This window comes from Halichoerus grypus, chromosome 1 (assembly GCF_964656455.1).
Source record: "Halichoerus grypus chromosome 1, mHalGry1.hap1.1, whole genome shotgun sequence".
NCBI classification, from domain to species: Eukaryota; Metazoa; Chordata; class Mammalia; order Carnivora; family Phocidae; genus Halichoerus; species Halichoerus grypus.
The window spans coordinates 202,749,484-202,771,290 of NC_135712.1; the positions used below are offsets into that span (position 1 = coordinate 202,749,484).

Genomic DNA, 21,807 nt, shown 5'->3' on the forward strand with positions numbered 1-21,807 from the left:
GATGTGGCTAGAAAGACAACTAGAAGAGAATGTAGGGAACATGAGGTTGGGAGGTGGGCAGGGCCTGGAGGACAGTTGGTTTTATGGAGAGGGCAATGGGGAGCCTTGGGCAGATTGAGAGCAGAGCTGGGGCAGGAATTACAGGAAGAACACCTCAGGCTTCCCCAGAAATGGGCTGGCACCACCCACCTCCCACAAGACAGATGATGATACATGAGGCTCGCAGGGCTTACAGACTACCCTGAGGTCACATGGGTGGCAGAAGTCAAGGCAAGGCAGCCTGAAGCAGGTGCAAGATCCTTCTACATACTGGGTGAGTTCCAGGTGGGGGATGACCGGGTCAGAGGTTCATGTCAGCCCCCCTGAGCTGGCAAGGCCCTCCCAGCCAGGAGTAGGGAACAATTTGCCACCACGGCGAGTTAGGACCAGGGTGATACTACCCACCCCCGCCAGCTATTCACATTAGCCATGGAAATTAGGAGGCTTCTAGGAAAGGGCTTGAGCTGATATCAAGGACCAAATTCAGGCCCTCCTCACGCTAGGGGAGATGAATGACAAGCAGTGGGCTGGGTGTTCCAAAAGAGGTGAGGGGCTCCCAGTGTGTGGGCTGGAGAGGTCAGGTACCGTGCCTGGAGCCCACCAGGACTCTTGAAGCTACCCAACCCTGACTGGGCCACATGGGATGCACAAGCTGGCAGGTGACCACGACATGACCCCCAAGTCATGTAAATGAGGTGTAATGCAGAGGAGCGCTGGGGTTTGCCAGGCACAGCTGCCTAGGGACCCCCAGAACACTTTGGGGGTACAGGGGGGTATCTGGGGCAGCAACAGTGATGTCCATACTACAGATGGGAAACTGAGGCTCAAGAAGGAAGGCAGGCTGCCCAAGCCACCTGGCGAGCAATGACCTCAAGCAGCCAGGCAGACAAGTACAGGGTAGTCCTTCTAGGGGGAACGGAGGTGGTGAAGCTAAGACAATCGGGTGCCTCCCATGTGCCCAGCTCTCCTTGCACACCCCTCAGAGCGGGTTCTATTTCCCCTCTCCCCATTTCACAGAGGATCAAATCAAGGCTCAGAGAGATTACATCACTAGCTCAAGGCCACAGAGCTGAGTGAGATATAATCAGAAACAATGGCCTTGGGGCCGAGGCCCCAGGTGTGAACCATGGCCCCAGCAGACTGCCTGTCTGGGAGTAACAGCAGATCATATATCCCAGGCTGTTCTCAAAACCCCTTTGCTTTCCTCAGCGACCCCATGGCCTCCCCAGACGTCTGCCCCTCTCCCATTCTCTGAGGCCACTGGAGGCAGCACCCATACTCCACCGCGCTATGGAAGAGATCCCTCCATTGTTCAACTAATAGAGTCTTTTATTACTGGGCAGTACTGGCTGGCCTGGGACCCCTGGAGGCAGAAGAGCTTGGTCCCTGCCCTCTGTCCAGCAGAGCAAGGCACCTACAACCCATATTACAAGTGAGAGATGAGCAGGGGAGAAAACAGACTTGTAGGAGCCGAAGCGGGGTGGACCCAACCTCCTGTGAGACAGGCCAGCGTGGACCCCACATTTCAGTTAGCACTTTGCCCCCAAGCAATACTAAGGAGGCCCTTCTGGTAGGAAAGGGCACGGGGTGGTGGTGGGAGGGCAGGATGGGTAACGCCAATGCTGTCAGCCGGCCCGGAGAACAAGGTGAAGGGAGGCCAGGACCCAGGGGCTGCTTTCTGCTGTGCAGACGTTTCACCAATGCTCCCTTCCCACCCTAGCCTGTCCCTGGTACCCATCAGAAAACACCCCTCACTGAGTGGGGTTGGAATCCAGGGACTAGAGTGGCAGGACACGGACCTCCTCCCTGTTCCTGAGTCACATAACTCACCCAGAGCCATGGCCCAGACTGAACCTGAGGTCACGGCGCCAGGTTGCCCTTCTGGCCAGTCCACAGCTCTCGCAGCTCGACACGGCAGCCAAGGTCCCGCAGGGCAGCCTTGGCCACGTCCTCGCAGTCACGGTGGGTGGCACGGGCCCGCAAGATGAGTGCCTCAGCCCCCAGGTCCAGGATGGACTGTGAGAAGGCCTGGCTGCGGGCCACCAGGTTACGGATCAGCATGCAGGCCTGTTTCTGGGAGGGAGAACTGAAGGTGAGGGGCTGCGCACTGGTGGGTGGGGTCCACTCTGACCTCAGGGCCCCCATCATAACATAACAGGCAAAGGTGATCACAACCAACATACGGTAGGTGCTTACGCTGTGACTCATCAGGCTAGATTCATCTCCCCATTTTATCCTCTCAGTCGCCCTGGGAAGCAGGGCTAATTCCCCCAACTCCCAGGCGAGGAAACTGAAGCTCAGGCAGTCAAGTGCTTGGCAGGTGCGGCTGATCCCTCAAGTGTGGGACCCTCAGTCTCAGAGCAAGATTCCCCTGTGGCTGGCAAGAGCCTGGGCAGGGGCCCCAGGAAACGAGGGCAGAGAGACAGTGGGAAGAGGGGGTTGTGCACAGGGCCCACCTGTCAATTACATCATCACTCGTTCATCAACATCTGTGCCCTGTTTATCTGCCATGTGTGGGTGCCACAAAGCACCCCACCATTGGGAGACTAGAAGACAAATAGTAGGTGAGGTGTGAGGGTGTGAGGGACTGCCCAGCCAGAGTGGTGAGGAATGGGTAAGGTGATGGGTGAGCCAAGAGCAGTGTTCCAGAGGAGACACCATCAGCAGCAAAGACCCCTAGTGGGACAGAGCCTGGTGTGTCTGAGGACCAACAAGGAGGCCCCTGTGCCGGGAGGGTGTGCGAGCTGGGAGTGGGGGAGGCAGCCCATGGATGGCAGGGAATCTTCCAAAAGTCCCAGCAGATCTCCACCTGCTCTCCTCCCATCTCCTCCTCCTCTTCCTATCCTTCTGAAGGAACTGTTAGGAGAGGAAAAAAATCAACACTGGAAGAGCAAAGGAACAGGAAGACAGCCGTGGGCAGAACTGGGTGCATTTTCAAGGATGGGAAGTAGATACCTTCGGGGGCTGGGAAGGAAAAAGACTTTGAGAGAACTGGGCTGGGCTGGGGATGGGGACAGCGACAGGGAGGGCCTGGGTCCTGCCCCGCCCTCCTGCCCACAGGCCCACCTGCACTCTAGCCTCTCGCGGGTGCGCCTTCATGGCCTGCAGTGCGACCAGGGCCCCGCCGCCCTCCATGATGACCCGGCTGTTCTCTGGCTTTCGCAGGGCTAGGACACACAGGGCCGCACAGCTCTGCTCGCAGACCTGTGGGGGGTCACAGGGATGGCGGAGACAGTCAGATGCCCATCACCCGGAGGGCCCGCCGTGGCTGCCACTGTTAATTCCCCAGGTGAGTGCCCTGCAGTTTCCCCTGGAGAGACCGCTGCCAGCCCGTGTATATACCAAATCAGTAATAAGAGGAATGATAAAAACCTCAACCACGCTCTTAGGGGGGACGGTCTCCACCGAGGCCTCTCGCGGGCCCCACCCCAGCCCTAGCCCTGCTGAGGAAATGGGGAAGAGCACCAGGCGAACCCAGATACTGATTTGGGACTCCAGCCACTGTGCCCCACCTCTTGCGCCCCCTGCCTGCGGTAGGTACCTGGGGGCTGGCCAGGTGCTGGGTCATGGCGGCTACGATGGACTCTGTCCCGCCAGCACGGATAATGGCGTCCTTCACATCATCGTTGCCTGCGATGGCCCGCAGGGCACTCAACACTTCCTTCACAAGGTCCTACAGGAGGGTAAGGTGGGGGTCAGCTCTGGCTAGCTCGTCCTCCTGTGCTGTGCCAGACACTAACTGCTTGGTTGCTGGTTTGTAGAGGGGGGGAGTCTTGAGGGAGGGTCTGTTGTTCCGCTGTCTGAACAACAGGTGGGGCCACCCTGGGGCATGCGGGCAGCCTGTGATGGCAGGAGAGGCTCAGGGAGGTGGACCCTGTGGATTAGTCCACCTGTGCCCAGCCCAGGCATTTGGACAACCTTGACACCCACCCCTCACACACGGAGGGGGCATGCGACTCAGGCCAGGAATCAAAGCCCAGGGTCCCCTGGCCATAGCTGAGTCCCCAGGTCCTGAGCTGAGGACAGCTGACCAGATGCTGCTGGGACTGCTGACCGCCCCAGTGAGGGGCAGAGCTGTGAAAGAGAAAGAGAAAGTGGTGGGAGGGAAACCAAGCCTCCACCCACCCCCGACTGTCCAGGAGTACAAACAAAATGCATTCCCTCATGAGCTTAAGCCGGTTCAAATACAGCTTTCTGGGGTTGGGGGCAATAGGACCATTGCTGCCACAGGACGGGGAGGTACTCCCGCCCTAGGCCAGGCATGTAGAGAGGGGATTAAGTGGCTGCTAAATGAAAGAATAATGAATAGGGGGGCGCCTGGGTGGCTCAGTTGGTTAAGCGACTGCCTTCGGCTCAGGTCATGATCCTGGAGTCCCGGGATCGAGTCCCACATCGGGCTCCCTGCTCAGCAGGGAGTCTGCTTCTCCCTCTGACCCTCCTCCCTCTCATGCTCTCTGTCTCTCATTCTCTCTCTCGCAAATAAATAAAATCTTAAAAAAAAAAAAAAAATTAAAAATAAAAAGAATAACGAATAGGGGTCCCCGCCCCATTTTATGGATGGGGAAACCGAGGCACTAAGGATTTGTCTCACTCAAGCGTCACACCCCTGAGCTGGGGGCTGGGCCAGCCCCTGTCAACACCCACTCACGTTCCTCCCACTGCTGGTAGAAAATACAAAGGTGTTAAAGGATAGTAAGACAGGGTGGGTGGATTTGTTTTCTCCCAAAACTTTACTTCCTGCCCTGGGGTCAATGAGAGTGAAAACTGCACTCTGCTTCCAGGGGCAGCAGACAGGGCCGGTATGTTCTGATTCAAGCTTGTCTGGGTGGCTGGGGCTCACGGGGGCAGAGTTCACTGGGAAGTCTGGAACCTTCCTGTGGCATTGAGAGAAATGACAAATCGAAATCCAAGTGAGGGGCGCTTCACACCCTAAGACGGCTTTCGACACCCACCTGGTGGTCACTGCAGGTGGCCAGTAGGGCCACCAGGACACCGAGGCCCCCAAGGTCGACAACTTCCTGGCAGAACTCGTTGCGGACGGCCAGGCGGGATAGGGTGCTGCAGAGCTCACTCAGGACACTGGGGTTGTCAGAGAATGCTGCGGAGAGGGAGAGGAACCACTGGGGGCAGGACAGGGAGAGAACCAGTCCCAGCTTGGAACCAGAAGCCAGCGGTCCTGGTACAAATCCTGTTCCACCTGGGAAGCGGGGCCCTTCTGCCAGGCAGGGCGGCCACATGCACCAGGAGAGCCCCACTGAACACCAGGGCCGCCCGGGCCTGCAGTGCTCCCTGCTGGCCGCAGGAGAAGACACGCGAACTCGCCCTCCCCCACACGGTGTCCCAGATAAATTCCAGACCAACTGATGAGCTCAACTAAAAAAAGAAAACCATAATAGTGCTATAATAAAACATCCAAACTATTTTTATGTTCTTGGGGTGGGAATGACCTTTCTAAGTGCAACGGGAAACCCAGAAACCGTAGAGGGACATATGGATAGAGTTGACCTGGGCAAAATTGAACACAGATGCCGAAGACGAAGCTCAGAGGCCCCAGGGAGGAGAGGCCTGCACTGAGGCTCACATGGGGGGGTGTTAGGGGGTGGAAGGGTGGGGGGGAGTGGACAACCCTAATTTATACAGAGCTCTGTGACAGTCAGCTGGTATGTCCCCCTGGTCAGAGTGCAGCCCCCAGCAATGCCATGAGCACTAATACTGGGGGGAGGTATTCTCTAGATGTGGTGACATCTATGATCAGCTGACTTCAAGATGACCCTTGATGGTCTGAGTGTGGGCCTCATCCAGTCAGCTGAAGGCCTTAAGAGGGAAACTGAGGTCTTCCTGAAGAGGAAGAAGCTCGCCTGAGGACTGTGGTGTTGGCTCCTCCCAAGCCTGCTCCATGGATTTCAGACTCACCAGCCCCTTGGCCACATGAGCCAATTCCTTGAAACACACACACACACACACATCCCACTGGTTCTGCTTCTCTGGTAGAACCCTGACTGATAGGAGCTCTGTCAACAAACGAGAAAGATGTAAACTCCCCCTCAGGGAAGCAGCTCGACTTCGCAGATGGCTGGGTCTGTTTTCACCCTCTCCAGAGGTATGAGACTGAGGCAGGCCTGCCTCTCCGGAAGACAGGGCCAGAGTCACACAAACAAGCCTAGCTATAGAGCCAGAGCCACAGGCAGGCTGGGAAGAACTCATTCTTCTAGCACCTTCTGTGCACCAGACCAGAGTCAGGCCTTTTCTGGTGGGTACAGTGGACAGGGGGCAGGGAATTTCAGGTCTGAACATCAGCACTGTGAGCTCCTATGGCTGGCTTGCCTTGGTCATCCCAGTCAGGAACATGTACGTGCATAACAATTTGAGGCTAAGTATGAACCAAAGTGTAAACCTCCACCGGGGACCAGCCACACTCCCCCATCTTTGGGAAACACCCTTATTTGTCCCTTTGGGGAGCTCTCCTTTCCGTGTGCTCTCAGTCTGTGTGGGTGCACAGAGCCAAGCCCCTTCCTCAAATGGCTTCAGAGATGGGCACAAGATCTGGTCTTGGCCAATGAGCCCTGGCTTGGAACTCTCCTAGAGCAACCAGAAGTAAGGACACTATTCCACTAGGGCTGCCATGTGGGTGGTAGTAAGCCAAAAGAGGCAAGTGGAGCCTGGAGCCAGCCATGCCTGAAGCAGTCCTAAAACCCAACTCTCATTCTCACACCTGCTCCTACCTTTGGTGGCCTCAATGAGCACCTTCAAGCCTCCATTCTCCTGCACAATCATCTTGGCATGGTCGTGGGCATGGCCAAAGGGCACACGGATATCATCGTCGAAGGTCATGACTCGGAGGGCCCAGCAGGCCTCCGTGACCACGTCGGCACAGTGACCATGCCGGGTGATGGCACCGGTCAGCAGGGGCAGCACACCGGCCTTCACCAGGCTCTGCCGATTCTGCTCGTGCTTTAGGCTGGCATGGCACACACAGCGGATCCCAGAACAGGTCAGATCGGCCGCGTCAGCATTCTGGGCCAGTGTGACCACCAGCAGCTGCAGGCCCTGGGTGTCTAGGAGATCGGGCTGGCCATCGGTCAGGGCTGACAGGGCGTTGAGGGCCTGGAGCAGGAGGCCCTGGTCACTTGCTATAGCAAGCCTCCAGGCGGCGAAAAGGATGGGGTAGGCCCCCTTCTGGGCTGCCAGGAAGCGGCAAGCCTCGTGCTGCTTGCACTGCTCAAAAAAGCGGGCAAGGTGCGCGGACACCTCCTGGGGGCGAGAGCGGGCCACGGACTCCTGCAGGTCATCCAGGGCCTAGAGGACACGGGAGAAACTTCAGTGTCAGCTCAGCCCAAAGAGGTTCCACAGTGACAGTGCTGCCCCCGTGACATTCCCTCTCCTGGGATCTAGGCCTGTGGTGGAAATTCAGTCCAGCCGTGGTAGCTTCCACACTAGGAGCTTCGAGCTTCAGAGGCCACAGAGAGATAGAGAGAGCCAGCTCTCTCAGGGTCCCTCCACGGAGCCACACACGTGAGTGCAGACACAGTCAACGCTCCAGCCCTAGCTGCCATGGCAAGATGCTCCAAGCCAGACCCTCAGAACCATCTGGCTGAGCTCAGTCCACCCAGCCAAACCATAAGGTACAAGAAAATGGCCGTTGTTTTGGGTTGCTTACTATGCAACTAAAACTAATCGACATACCCTCCAGTGGCCACCTCTCCAAGGAAGGTGAAAGTTACCTTTGCCAGACCGGCCCATACCAGATGCCTCCTGTTTGTCTCTCTCATTCATTCCACAAATATTTATCTGCCAAATGGAATCACACCACACACACTATTGATCTACCCAAATTCAATTCAAAGTCCTTGGGGGGAAAAACAGTAATAACGAGAGGAAACAATTTGAAAAGGGCATCCAAGTCTAGCTGCCGTTCAATTCCATGCTCCAGACCTGCCTTCAGCAATGGGCCCAAGATGAACCCAAGCCTCCTTGGGCTTATGAAATCACTGGTCCCGGGCCCCAGGGAGGGCAGCTCTACAGATGCCATCAACCCAAGCCAGAGGGCTGTGATTTAGCCACCACTGCCCGGAATGGCAAGGATGCCTGTTGGCTCACCGTCCCTGAGCTGGACTTAACTGAGTATATGTTGCAATGACACAGAATATTAATAGGCTAAAAGCAGAGAATGTGCCTTGAATGGACATTTGCCAAAGAAAATACACTGGTGGCCACTAGGCAGACAAAAGGATGGTCCACATTGCTAGTCATTAGGGAAATGCTCGAAAAAGTAAATATGGAATTACCACATGATCCAGCAATCCCACTTCCAAGCATATACCCAGAAGAACTGAAAGCAGTCTTAAAGAGATGTCTGTATATCCGTGTTCACAGCAGCATTAATTCTAGTAGACAAAAGCTGGAAGCAACCCAACTTTCCATTCATGGATGAATGGATAAACAGAATGGGGTCCATCCACGCGATGGAGTATTATTCAGCCACAACAAGGACCACAATTCTGACCCAAGCTCCAACATGGATGAAGCCTGAGGACATTATGCTGAGTGAAAGAAGCCAGCCACAAAAGGACAAATACTCTGTGATTCCACTTATAGGAGTCCCTAGAGGAGTCACATTCACAGAGGCAGGAAGCAGAACTGTGGGTGAAAGGGGTTAGGGGAGGGGAATAGGAAGTTAGTGTTTAATGGGCACAGAGTTTCAGTTTGGGAAGATGAGAAAGTCCTGGAAATGGATGATGGGGATGGCTGCGCAACAACGTGAATATACTTTGTGTCACTGAACCATCCACTTAGAAATGGTTAAGATGGTGAATTTGTGTTATATTTTACCATAAACCAAAAACAGAGGATGTAGCATTTGAGCAGGAACCTGGCAAGAAACCTAAAAAGCTGGCCCAAGTGGCCCAAGTGCCATTAAGACGCACAGTGCTGGAGTTGTAACACTCTGGGTTTAGTCAGGTAAGAGAAGAAAAGGTAATGGCCACAATCCGCACACTCGTCTCCATCCAGTTTGTGGGGAATCTCCCCTTGTCCTGGATGGCATCAGGAAGGCGAGTCTCTGTGCTGGCTGGCTAAGATGGTGGTCTTCACAGTCCCTAGGTGCTGCCTGAGACCCCAGATCCCAGGAGTGGCTGAGGAGAGGACCGTCGCTAAAGTGAAGGTGGCAGAGTCAGCTGTGTTCCACCTGCGACGACTCAGCATGGTGACGGGGGCTCTGGCCACCAACCTGGGGGTCACTCTCTCTGTGACTGACGGCTTGGATTCTGAAACTCCTCGCACATAAAACCAGTCCAGCTCACCTTCTCCTTAGAGAGTTCCAAGACTTCTTCTTGTTTTGTTTTTTTTCCTACAAGTCTGTGTGCAACAAATTTCCTGACTCTGGTAGACTCATTTCAAAAGGCATCACAGAGTTGAATCTTTCTCCTACAGATAAGCACTGTTCACACGTCGGAGCCACGGCAGCAGAGGTCAATGCCGCCATGGCATGAGAAGGGGCTGGTTCAACTGCAAGGTGAGAGTAAGGCTGGGAGGATGTGAAACCCAATGTGTGTGGCGCCTCCCACACAGGAAGGGAAAGAAGGGGTTTGGTGGGAGAGACGAGACAGAGACTTTCAGATTTTGCTATAAACGCTTGAGTATTGCTTGAATCTTTTATGCCAAGAACATGTTCATGTTGTTCTTCAGTAATGAAAAATAAAATTTAAAAGTCGAATTAAGAAGAATAAAAAAGCGAAGGTTGTGAACAAAAGGAGTTTTCTGTGCTGCTGGTAGAAGACAGCAGAGCTGTTCCCAGCTTGATTTCCCTGGGAGAGGGACCTAGGTCTGGGTCCCAGCTCTGCCCCTCACTGGCTGTGACCACAAGTGAGTCATTTATCTTTAGGGAGCCTCAGATTCCTGATCAGCAAAATGGGCTAACAACAGATTGAGATAATATGTTTTATTTATTTATTTTTTTTTAAAAAGATTTTATTTATTTATTTGTCAGAGAGAGAGTGAGCGAGCAAAAGCAGTGAGAGCGGCAGGCAGAGGGAGAAGCAGGCTCCCCGCTGAGCAAGGAACCCGATGCGGGGCTCCATCTCAGGATCCTGGGACCATGACCTGAGCCGAAGGCAGACGCTTAACCGACTGAGCCACCCAGGTGTCCCATGTTTTAAGAATTTAACACAATGCTAGGGTGCCTGGGTGGCTCAGTCGTTAAGCGTCTGCCTTCGGCTCAGGTCACGGTCCCAGGGTCCTGGGATCGAGCCCCGCATCGGGCTCCCTGCTCCGTGGAAGCCTGCTTCTCCCTCTCCCACTCCCCCTGCTTGTGTTCCCTCTCTCACTGTGTCTCTCTCTGTCAAATAAATAAATAAAATCTTAAAAAAGAAAAAAAAAAGAATTTAACACAATGCTGAGCACTTAAGAAGTACTCAGTTACTAAAGACTATTGTTACTGAGATCCTTCATATGTAAAGAGCATCTACAAATCAATAAAAACAAGATGAACAATCCAATAAAAAAACTGCCAAAACAACAAACTCATTTCTTACTAGCAAATAAGTTAAAACAAGGAGATAATTTTCTCAAAACCTCCAAGAGGCAGGAGATGGTAAGGACCCTGAGAGCAGAGAGAAGTAAATACCTTGCCTTGGGCAGAGCTGGGTTCATACCTAGGGCTGTGTTCTCCAACTTCCTCTTTTATCACTTTACTCTCTTTTGCTGTCAGGTAGATCATTTTTTTCTCTTTGGATTACCCATCTGTAAAATGGGAATAATAATCCCCACCTTGCAGGGGTCTTTGGGAGAATAACTGAGATAGCACAAAGAAAGCACCTTGCCCAGAACTGACTCCACAGTCAATTCTCAATAAACACCACAGCCTTTGCCTTTTTACCAACAGCTTATCACTGTTTGATGGGGGACCTTAAGGATAGCATTTAACCCCTGTGACCTTTACCTTCCTTGTTTGTGTGCTGGAGAGTGAGGGTAGACTCTGGGCCTCTGTTACCCCATCAGTAAGTAAGAGATGACACCACCTACCTCACAGGCCAGTTTTAGTGCTAAAGGGGCAGGCTATATAATGTGCTGGTGAACAGTCAGTGCTCAACAGGTGACAGCCTTATGGTGATTCCACTCTCTTTCTGTAATTCCTGTCCATCTCTGAGAAAACTTAGTGGTTAGGAGGCCCCTCCATGGTGCCCTCTGTCCCAAGGCTGCCAACACCGGGGACAACCTGAGCACTGTCCATCCCAAAAGGGCTCTCAGATATGGACTCTGGGAGCCCTGGCTGCAAGCTCAGGCTCCCATGTACACGCTGGGTGCCTGCCCTTCAGAACCTGCATCTGTCATCTGGGAACCAGTGGAAAGGTGCCCCTAACAGACTGTTAAACAGTGATGTGCGTGGAATGACATGTGTAAGGTCAGCCATGCCCACGTGGGCCACCCCTTCCTACCTGTAGGATGTCGTGTGTAGGCTCCTGGGATCCATCTGCAGAGGCTCTGGGTGCCAGCTTTATAATGTTGCTCAGATCAACCCCTGCGGGGGGCGGGAGGGAGGTCAGGAAACAAGTGACAGCCATCATCCCCACAGGCCTGCCAGAACATACCTCACGTCCCTTCTTCTGGGACCACCCCACTCTGGAGGCCTTTGGGGGGTCTGCCCAGCTCCCCACCCCAACCCCTCCCTGCCAGGGCCCAGCAGCCACATTCATACAAGGGATGTAGGATATGGAGGGGTGGTCTTTGCCCCTTGGCCCTGTCCAACCACTGGGAGCAGAGCAGTAGTGAGGCTGCAGGTCATCACCGTGGCGAGAGACACATTCTACCTGGTGGGCTAGGTAGAATACCACCCTGGCTGCACATACCACCTGGCTGCACCCCCACCCTCCCTGGCACCCCTAGGGAAGCCTCCACTGCACAAGACACATCTGGGTACTCCTCCAGTCCCTGGCCAGTATCTATATCCTATATCCCACTCTGTGCCGGGGACACCAGCCTCTGACCTCTGAGGCTGGGCCCCTGAGCTCCCTTGCCCTCTCAAGTCTGACCATGCTTGACCAATGGGGAAGAGGACTTCAGATTAGAAGAAATGGGAGGGTGGGGTATTTATTCCCAGCTCCCTGCCTCTGCCTCTGCCAGATGACTCCCCACCCCCAGCCATGGCCTGTTGTGGGGCCGGGGAGGTCTCCTAACCCTGCCCACACCACTGTAAATAAATAGTCCCCTCTTAACCACTGTCCCCCATAGGCTGGTGTTTCCACAGGCTGGTGACCAACACCCCTTTCTGCCTCCACGAACTCAAGCTGGAGTGTAGGTGAGGCAGGGAGGCAGGTGGCCCTGTTTCTTGGGAGGTAGTCAGGAAAAACCTCTTCAAGGAAGTGGCAATTAAAATGAGACCCACCTTGAAGGATTCAGCCCTGCAGATGTCTGGGTGGGGGGTCAAGGCAAGTAGAGGGAGGACAAGAACAAAGTGGGAGAAGGTGGCCAGCCTGCTCAGGGCAGAATGCAGACAGGGCGACGGGGCCCAGGGCTGCCACGCCAGGCAAGACAGAGCCATGGCGGGAAATCATTCTTGCACGTTAAGAGCTGTGGACTGGAAGTGACTTTTGGGGAAAGAGCCAGACCAGAGCTGGGACAGAGCCACAGTGCCCTACCTTGTGATTCAAACTGTTCCACGGCCTCTTTTATTGCGTCCTCTGACCCCATCTCGAACTCTTCAATGTTTTCACGAACGGCTGCATCGAAAGTCTCCTGGGTGATACGCTTGGAGGCCATTTCCATCTCCTGTGCATGGGGCGGCAGGTGCCTGCCTGAGAGACACTCTCAAACTGAGAAATCAAGGTAGGAAGAAAGCTTCATTCAGGGTGAGAGGACAACTGCGAGCCTGGCTATCACTTAGGGAAGAGCTACCAGGGGCCAAAGCCTAGGACTTCCCAGGAAAAATTCTAACAACCTGGGTCACAGAGAAGGCTGATACCCCACCATCTGCAGAGCTTCTAAAAGTGTAGAAGAGGGCAGGTGGTTTACATTTTATCTAAGAAAGAGAAGATGTTAATATGTGTCCTTCTAGTTAAAAAAAAAAAAGGATAAAATAATATTTTAACAATATTACATGTTATATGTTGTTACATGATCATAATGAAACATGATTATAATGCTACATTTTATGTAAAATGTTATTTACAACATGCAATATTTGTTGTAATACGTAATACTATAACTATATGGTATTTTATCATACAGTTAAATATTTCATAGATAACTATGTAATAAAACTACTTACAGTGGTATGCTGTTAAACCAATAAAAGTTTTAAGATAAAAATTAATAATAATAGGGGCGCCTGGGTGGCTCAGTCGTTAAGCATCTGCCTTTGGCTCAGGTCATGATCCCAGAGTCCTGGGATCGAGCCCCGCGTCGGGCTCTCTGCACAGTGGAAAGCCTGCTTCTCCCTCTCCCACTCCCCCTGCTTGTGTTCCCTCTCTCGCTGTGTCTCTCTGTCAAATAAATAAATAAAATCTTTAAAAAAAGAATAATAAATAAAATGGTAAGCTAAATTAAAAACTAATAGAAATACTTACCATGAGGGGAAGTAAGGAAAAGGGTGATGAGGAAAGGACGAGAAGCTGGATTATTCTCTCCAAATGTAACTTGTTTCATGGTTGCTGTTTTTTTTTTAAAGGATTTTATTTATTTATTTGTCAGAGAGAGAGAGAACAAGCAGGGGAAGGGCAGGCAGAGGGAGAAGCAGGCTCCCCGCTAAGCATAGGGCTCGATCCCAGGACCCTGGGATCATAACCTGAGCCGAAAGCAGACGCTTAACCGACTGAGCTACCCAGGCATCCCATGTTGTTGTTGTTGTTGTTATTGTTTGGAGATTTTATTTATTTATTTGAGACAGAGAGAGATATAAAACACAAGCCGGGGGCGCCTGGGTGGCTCAGATGGTTAAGCGTCTGCCTTTGGCTCAGGTCATGATCCCAGAGTCCTGGGATCGAGTCCCGCATTGGGCTCCCTGCTCAACGGGGAGCCTGCTTCTCCCTCTGCCTCTCTCTCTCTCTCTGTCTCTTATGAATAAATAAATAAAATCTTAAAAAAAACCAAAACAAAACACAAGCCGGGGGCGAGGGGCAGAGGAAGAGAAGCGAGAAGTGAGAAGCAGACTCCCCACTGAGAAGGGAGCCTGATGTGGGGCTCGATCCTAGGACTTTGGGATCATGACCTGAGCTGAAGGCAGATGATTAACCAACTGAGCCACCCAGGCGCCCCCTTTGTTTCATGGTTTTAAGTTTAGAACCCATGTAAATGCTTTACGTGGTTAGGAAAAGGAATAAATCAACATAAACAAAAATAAAAATGAAAGCAATCCCTAAAAATCAAGAGTAAAATGAAACCCATGAATCTAACAATATATCTATGCAGAGTTTAAAATACAGTGATAGAGGGGCACGTGGGTGGCTCAGTCATTAAGCATCTGCCTTCAGCTCTGGTCATGACCCCAGGGTCCTGGGATCGAACCCTGCATCGGGCTCCCTGCTCACCGGGAAGCCTGCTTCTCCCTCTCCCACTCCCCCTGCTTGTGTTCCTGCTGTCGCTGTCTCTCTCTCTTTAATAAATAAATAAAATCTTAAAAAAAAAAATAAAGTAAAATACAGTGATAGAACCATATATTCCTACTGGGATGTACAATAAGAATAGAAAGAACTGTAAAAGAAAATCTTCAACAGTTTTCAGTAATCATGTTATTGGAAATGATGATAGTAATATTATTTGGAAGCCACTGTGGATATAGCAAATAAATAATATTGTTTATCTCATTAGGAACTAGCACAAAAGAAAAAAAGATTCTAACACACACAAAAAAATCCAAAAAGTAAAAACTCAGAATTAATTTGAACTGGAATTATCAGTACAAACTCATGGATGTATTTTTTCTTAGTCAAACAAAGAACCAATTTTTCTTTTCTTTTTTTTTTTTTTAAGATTTTATTTATTTATTTGACAGAGAGAGACACAGTGAGAGAGGGAACACAAGCAGGGGGAGTGGGAGAGGGAGAAGCAGGCCTCCTGCAGAGCAGGGAGCCCGATGCAGGGCTCGATTCCAGGACCCCAGGATCATGACCTGAGCCGAAGGCAGACGCTTAACGACTGCACCACCCAGGCGCCCCAAGAACCAATTTTTCTAATGATATCAGCTGAAAATGCCTAGAGGAAATAACACCACAGCAGTAGTGAACACCCCGAATACCACCAATGGCCTCTAAGTATCATTTTCCCAACAAAGAAGAGAGGACTCCTGGAGGAATGGCTGATTCTACAACTGAGAAGAAAACAGGCCAGAGAAGCTGAGCCAGGAGCATCTTCTCAGACCAGAAAGCAAGGAAGCTTCTAAAAACCATCAGGGTTAAGTCAAAGGACTTGGAGCAAACCCTAAGAGACGCCCATGGGCCCAAGTGACAGATGAGCACTAAAACAAAACAACAAAACCAAACAAAACACAATAGATAACAAAATCTATGCGTTCATAATAGTACTAAAACACACCCTGCTCATTTTGCTGAAAACTGGCAAATAAAGAATACAGCATTCATTCTACTTCCCTCACATAATTACCAGATTATAAAGAGGAGAAGAGGAAAAGTTCTGTTTTGTAGATGAATTCCAACTGATTATCCATAACTGGGCAGATTTAGACGACAATCCCCACAGGCTGCAAAACCGTAAGGAGCAAAACTGATGGGGAACCTGACAATGAGGGGACAGTACCCTCGTCCACTGCGTGATTTCACATCACCAGAATAGAAACCCAACACCACCTGCCTCCAGACAAGAGTGAAATGCACCTGTGAAATCATCTTCCCAAAAACTCAAGCCCAATCTGACCATGCATCCAATAGAACTTTCTGTGATGATGGAATATTCTCTATCTGTGCCATCTACATGGGTTTTAGCAGTTGAAATATAGCTAGTGTGACTGAGGCACTGAACGTGTACTTTTTATTTATTTTTATTTTATTTATTTATTTTTATTTTAAATAGTCTCCATGCCCAGAGTGGAGCCCAACGTGGGGCTTGAACCCACGACCCTGAGATCAAGACCTGAGCAGAAATCAAGAGTCAGCTGCTTAACCGACTGAGCCCCCCAGGCACCCCTACCACTCTCTCTTTTTAACGAAGAGGGAAACAGGCCTCAGGCCCAGAGCCTAACAGGGGTTAACAACTATTTTCATTTTGCTTCTTTTACTATATCTATTTTGTTTATTGAGGTAATACTTTTTCGTTTCCATTAAAATACATCACTTTCTAAATTTATAGTAAAGTTTCGGAATAGTACAAAGAACACCTATTTCCTTCTAACTTTACCAGTTGTTAACATTTTGCCAGGTTAATCTCTGTGAGAGTGTGTGTTCCTGCACACACATGTCATGTGAGAGTATGCTCCAGGAATCAGATCCTTCCCTCCTAAAGACGTCAGCATGAATCTCCGAACAAAAGGACATTCTCACACATCCAATGTGCAACTAAAATTTAACACAGGAAATTTAACAATGATACATTACTACTTTCTAATATACACTCCATGACCAACTTTCTCCATTGTCCTAATGCTGTCTTTCAAAACAATTATTTTTCCTGGTCCCAGGTCTGTTATAGAATCGTGCATCACAGAAAATGTTAGGGGAACAAAGGCACAGGGAGTACTAGGACAGGAGGGAATGTGGCAAAAATCCGAAGGCAAATTTGGGCTGTATGGGAAACAGGCCACTCAAGCCTGCGCTTCTGTTTCTGGAGGTGGCACAGGATGTGAATATTCCATCTGTGTTTGTGCAGATGTTTTCGGGGAGGAGGACAGGCTCTGGGGCCAGCAGGGGGGACTTGAATCCCAGGCCCTCCACTTAACCTGTTGGTCAACTCTCTCTTGTGTGACATGGGGATAAACAAAGAGAATCTACCTCATGGGGCTGTCGTGAAAATTCAACCAGTTAATCCCTATAAAGTGCTTAAATAGGATTTGGCACAGAGTAAGAGCTCAATAAACATTAGCTATTGTTCCTTTCTTTTGTTGCTTAGAGGTAATTCAACCAGTTCAATTTGGGGGAGAGGCATAAGGGCAACAAACACCACACCTTGCTCCCTTGCAGGTAGCTCCCCTACTTCTTTCTGCCCCAGAACAACAAGGATCCGTTTAGGGGTTGCTAAGGATTTCCATGGTCAAAGGTGAAGGAAAAGAGTAAGGATTTTCTGTGTCAATTAAGAGCTTCTCAGTGAGGCACCCAGGCTGGTATGTGTGTGCAGGTGTTTCCGACCCGTTCCGAGGGGCAGGAACTTCCCAGCTGGGACTGTCGGAGGGACTCTGTTCCTGACCCTGCTACCAAATGATGCTCCCCCCACCCTGACCATGCTTCAGATCTGAGTGGGTCAACAGTGAGTGGCCACCCTGTCACAGAGGCCCAGTCCTACAGGCGAATGTCAATTATACCTACTTTATGGATGGGAAATCTGAAGCTCAGAGAGGGGAAGAACCTGTCAGAGATCACACAAGCAGTAAGAGGCCTGGTCATCATGCCGCCCTCCACCTGGGTTCTCTGCAGAGTTCCTGCTAGCTCTTCCAGGCCGCCTCCTCCTGGGTGCCTTCCCTGACCACTTAGAACCTGTATGTGCTCTCTGGCCTTGGCTCCCCCTGCCCAGTCCTGAGCTCGGGAGATCAATGTCCGGCTCTGGGACTACCTCTAAGGCAAGCTGGGCCTTAGGTTGGGCATAGGGCTAGGTGACAGAATGAAAGTACATATCTGGAGTTCATCAGAAAGACGGTGCCTAGGAATGGTCATCTGGGAGCCACCTGGGAACAGTCCAGGCTAGGAAAGGGGGAAAACAGCATTACCAGTCCCCATGATGGGTCGAAGGTGTGCTGGAGGAAAGAAAGCGAGTTAGCAAGACCCCAAATGACAGCTGGTTTCCCTTTCTAAGCCAGGGTTCCACTCACCAAGAAAACGGTGCCCTGACATGGCAGGGACTCCAATGACTCATCTTCCTCCACCCGACACACCCACCCTGGTTCAGGCACAATCCTCCCTATAGGTGGCTTCCTCCCTGCCACACTCTGTACCTCTATTCTCCACTCAGCAGGCAGGGAGAAACTTGAAATCACAGAGACCTCACTGCTCAAAATCCTGCACTGGCGTCCCAACCTTCTCAACAAAATCCAGTCTACTTACCAGCACTTTTTCTACGTGGACCTTACCTAGGTCTCTTACCTAGACCTTCTCACCTGAGCTTTCCCACCTCTTTCTCATCCTTCCCAGCCACCCAAGGGATGCTCTTAATAACCATATGGTTAAAGCAGCCCCCCCACTCCTTTCGCATAATCCTTTTTGAATACTATATCTACCTGGAGCGACATGTTCATCTATTTTATTTCCTTTTACTGTCTAGCCTCCTCCCCAATTAAGTTTAACCTCCACAAGAACTGGGGCTCAGTCAACTTTGTTCACCACCTTCCCCCCTGCCCAGGATGCAGCCAGACACGCAGCAGGCACTCAGTACATAGGTTATGAATGAATGAATAAATGAATGAAAAGAAAACCGAGGCCAGGGAAATGGGGGATTTTGTCCCCTGGCAGCTTCTGTAAGAGTCATTCCCCAAAACCAAACCCCGAGGACGGCGCCACAGTCACCAGCCCGACCCCGCGGCGCCCACTCCCCTTCCCGCGCGAGGGAACTCCGCAGCCGCCGCTTCTCACCCGGTTTTCGCAGCCACGTGGGGAAAGGGTGGGGCTCGCGTCTGTCACCGGCAGAACCACCTCTGGTCCCTTCCGGCCACCGTACGGGCGCAGGTGCGCTGGCGCCAACTCGCCTCGGCCTCCCTCAGCTCCACGGACGCTCCCGGAGTGATCAAGAGTGACCGCGAGCGCAGGTAAAGCCGAGAGAGCCAACAGGTGTGCAGAGGCGGCGTCTTTGCCGCCTTTTTCCGGCCGCTCCCCGTTTCCGCCGCCCTCAATAAATTAACCTTTCGCCTCGGGAGCGTCTGCCCTGAGAAGCGAGCAACGCGCCTGCGCAAGAGGACTTGGCGGCGGCCGCCTGCGCCTGCGCACCAAGGCTCGGCAGCAGCTTGCGCCTGCGCGGCGCGGCGCTGCGGAGACCGTTGGCTCATTTGCATGGCCCCGCCTCGCGCGGCGGCGGCGGCGGCGGCGGCGGCGACGGCGGCGGCGGCGGGTGAGGAGCCTGAGGCGGCGGCGGGGGCGGCTCCGCGCGCGGTGGGTTCGGGGTGAGGCCTGGGCCCGGGCATCGTCTGTGGGCGGGCCCCGGGTGGGAAGCTCGGGTTCCGCTCCGGGGGCCCCGGGTCCCCGCGATGACGCCGCGAGCTCGGCCCTCGGGCTGTGCGTCGGCCGCGTCCCCGCCTGGTCGGCCTGGGGGGCGGTCTTCGGCCTCCCAGGCCCGACGCCCCCTTGTCTTCGTTCTCGGAGGCGGGTAGGAGGCGGGCCACGCCCGAAAGGGTTCATTCGTTCATTCATTCCACCCGAGCCCGGAGCGGCTCCGTTCGTAGGGGGATTACTGCGGCCAACCGCTGTATTGGGCTCTTTACCATTTTTTACCTGGTTCAATCCCCACAGCAGCCCCCGCTATTAGCTGCCCGTTCTATGGATGGGGAAACGGAGGCGCAAAAAGGTTAGGTCACTCGATTTGATCCGGAGCCGCCTGACGGGGAGACCCTGCCCTTCGACAGCGGAGAACAAGGGGCGCCCCAGGAAAAGGGCTTAAGAATGAGAAAAGGGGGTGATGGTTATAAGAAATGGCTCGAAGGAAGGGCAGGTTTGGGTCTTGAGGTTGAAGGTTTCAAGATGGAAGGGATATTTTGGTTAAGGACGCAGCCACTGGGTTCCTCAGCGTTGCTTTCAGTCGTTTTCTAGTCAGTCTTCAGGGCTTTGTCCCCACTACCAGTGCCCTGTTTTCCAGGTTCCGGTCTGGGCTCTCTGACCTTGGGTGGGTCACTTAGCCTGAGTCTTTCTCTTCTTCTGTATAATGTCATTCATAACAGGACCCGCTTTTCACTGGGTTGTTAGAAGAAGTAAACGAGATTGTGAGAGTCCCTTTCCTACAAGAGGACCTGGTACAGAGCGAGCTCTGTCACTGGCCAGGGATTCCAACGCTCACTTGTTGAGAGGCTGTTCTCAGAGGGCAGGTCAGTTCTCAGAGCCTCTTTGCGAGTCTGTGAAATAGGAAAATAGAAATGGGAAAGATCGCATCTCTCCTAACCACCATTTGCGAGGGTCATGCTCCTCCCCTCCACGCTGTTACATTCAGTTGTGTGTGTTGCTTCATTGCAGTTCTCCAGTAAACCCCAACAGATAGGGATTCTGAGGAAATGGGCTCAGAGAAGCAATATGGATTGTCTAAGGTCACAGTGCTTGCTGTGCTCCTTCTAACCAACACACCTGTGAGCTCCGTGAGGGCAGAAGCCCCCTTAAAATAATCCGGCCTCCCTCTGAAGCACCATGTTGAATTATAGATTACTGTCTCATCACTTTGAGGATTAGGTGAAATTGAGCAGGCTGTGTGAGCGTTAGTTGTCGTTCTTAGTGTCTTTTTTTCCCCCTCTCACTACAGGTCAGAGAAACATGGCAGCTAGGCGAATTGCACAGGAGACTTTTGATGCTGTATTGCAAGAAAAAGCTAACCGATATCACATGGACCCCAGTGGTGAGGCCGTAGGTGAAGCTCTTCAGTTTAAAGCTCAAGGTGAATTAAAGCGCTTGGTTTCTTTGGGGGGAGGGTAGCTATTGGGCATTCTTTTAGAGTAAGGGCTGGAGGATATCAATGCCTTGGGCAAACTATTCAACTCCTCGGATCCTACCTTCCTTATTTGTTAAGGAGAGAGAAAGTTATCTCCAGGTCTACCTGTCAAATCATTATGCAGAAGGGGATATTGTAATTATCTGAAGCTTCTCTGCCCCAGGCATCCTCCCCCACCTAAAGAAGGGTTCTTGAATCAATCTCCTGGCTCCATCCCCACCACCCCTGCCCAGATTTGAGCTCTTACTAGTTCTCGCCTGGATTATGGCAGTAATCTCCTGAACGGTCTCTCAGCTTCTGGCTCCATTCCCCTCAAATAGGCCTCCCTGACAGATCTATTAATGCCACCCTTGCTGGGTCAAGGCCCTACTTGGACTCTTGAGGCTCCCCATTTCGGGGTTATATCCTCAGACAAGTGCAGGAGCAACCTGGTAATAATTAATAGTGATGTGTACAAGACGAGGGCATGGGAGGTTGCCAAGTGTAGGCCTTGCCTGAAAACATTCCCCTTGGAAAGTTTTGAAATGTCACGCCAGCAGAATCAAAAATGGTGCACACATTGTTTGCAGGATGACAGGGAGGTCCCTCACCGTGCCACATAAGGCTCCCAGCCTTCATGTCCTGCCTTTGGGGCTCATGTTTCAGTGACACTGTGCTGCCTGTTTGTGCTTTGAATCCCTCCCCAGCCCAGCCCAGCCTAGCCTGGTTAAGTCTCTCGGGCACTAAGACCCAGCTTGCAGATGCCTTCCTCCAGGAAGCTCCTGCAGGCTTTGAGGTTGATTTGATTGCTCTTCCAGGCCCCTGAGCACTCCCTTTTTTGAGGTGGGCCAGCCTCCTCCAGGCCTCCTTTGGGCCTGTGCTGCTCCCTGCACCAGCCCCTGAGCCAGTTTCCACTGAGGAAACTTCCTCAGTGTTGACTGAGTGAGTCTAAGTGCTTGGGGCAGGGATAACTTGTGTACTTTGGATGTGGAGAAACCAAAGCCTAGAAGCTGTCTTCAG

At 52.0% G+C, this 21,807-nt stretch overlaps 2 protein-coding genes across 11 annotated transcripts in view; one reads left to right on the plus strand and one right to left on the minus strand.

Moving 5' to 3' along the window:
• Positions 1 to 1,347: 1,347 nt before the first annotated feature.
• ARMC6 (armadillo repeat containing 6) lies at positions 1,348 to 18,891 on the minus strand. The gene is made up of 8 exons (XM_036093928.2): positions 18,759 to 18,891; positions 12,672 to 12,845; positions 11,472 to 11,554; positions 6,762 to 7,335; positions 4,992 to 5,137; positions 3,581 to 3,712; positions 3,106 to 3,243; positions 1,348 to 2,112 (listed from the first exon to the last, which is right to left on the minus strand). The coding sequence occupies exons 2-8, from the start codon at positions 12,796 to 12,798 to the stop codon at positions 1,900 to 1,902; spliced, it is 1,413 nt and encodes a 470-aa protein (XP_035949821.1). The 5' UTR covers positions 12,799 to 12,845; positions 18,759 to 18,891; the 3' UTR covers positions 1,348 to 1,899.
• SUGP2 (SURP and G-patch domain containing 2) overlaps positions 18,832 to 21,807 on the plus strand; it is a 33,581-nt gene continuing 30,605 nt past the window's right edge. For 4 of the 10 annotated variants that reach the window (XM_078079335.1, XM_078079337.1, XM_078079341.1 and 1 more), the window contains exons 1-2: positions 20,056 to 20,197; positions 20,623 to 20,754. In XM_078079335.1, coding sequence (XP_077935461.1) covers positions 20,634 to 20,754 — 121 coding nt within the window. In that variant the 5' untranslated portion in view covers positions 20,056 to 20,197; positions 20,623 to 20,633. Of the gene's footprint in view, positions 18,932 to 19,108; positions 19,283 to 20,053; positions 20,198 to 20,622; positions 20,755 to 21,807 lie in introns of those variants that run through there. The other 6 variants (XM_078079377.1, XM_036093926.2, XM_078079354.1 and 3 more) reach the window with 6 other exon arrangements.

What these genes read in the sequence shown, in the direction of transcription:
- ARMC6 (XM_036093928.2), bottom strand. Translation starts at nt 12,798, where the DNA reads ATGGAAATGGCCTCCAAGCGTATCACCCAGGAGACTTTCGATGCAGCC. An exon ending in CCACCTGCAGTGACCACCAG is followed by an intron (nt 3,713 to 4,991) that starts GTGGGTGTCGAA and finishes ACCCTCCTGTAG; the next exon opens with GACCTTGTGAAGGAAGTGTT. An exon ending in AGCACCTGGCCAGCCCCCAG is followed by an intron (nt 3,244 to 3,580) that starts GTACCTACCGCA and finishes GACCCCCCACAG; the next exon opens with GTCTGCGAGCAGAGCTGTGC.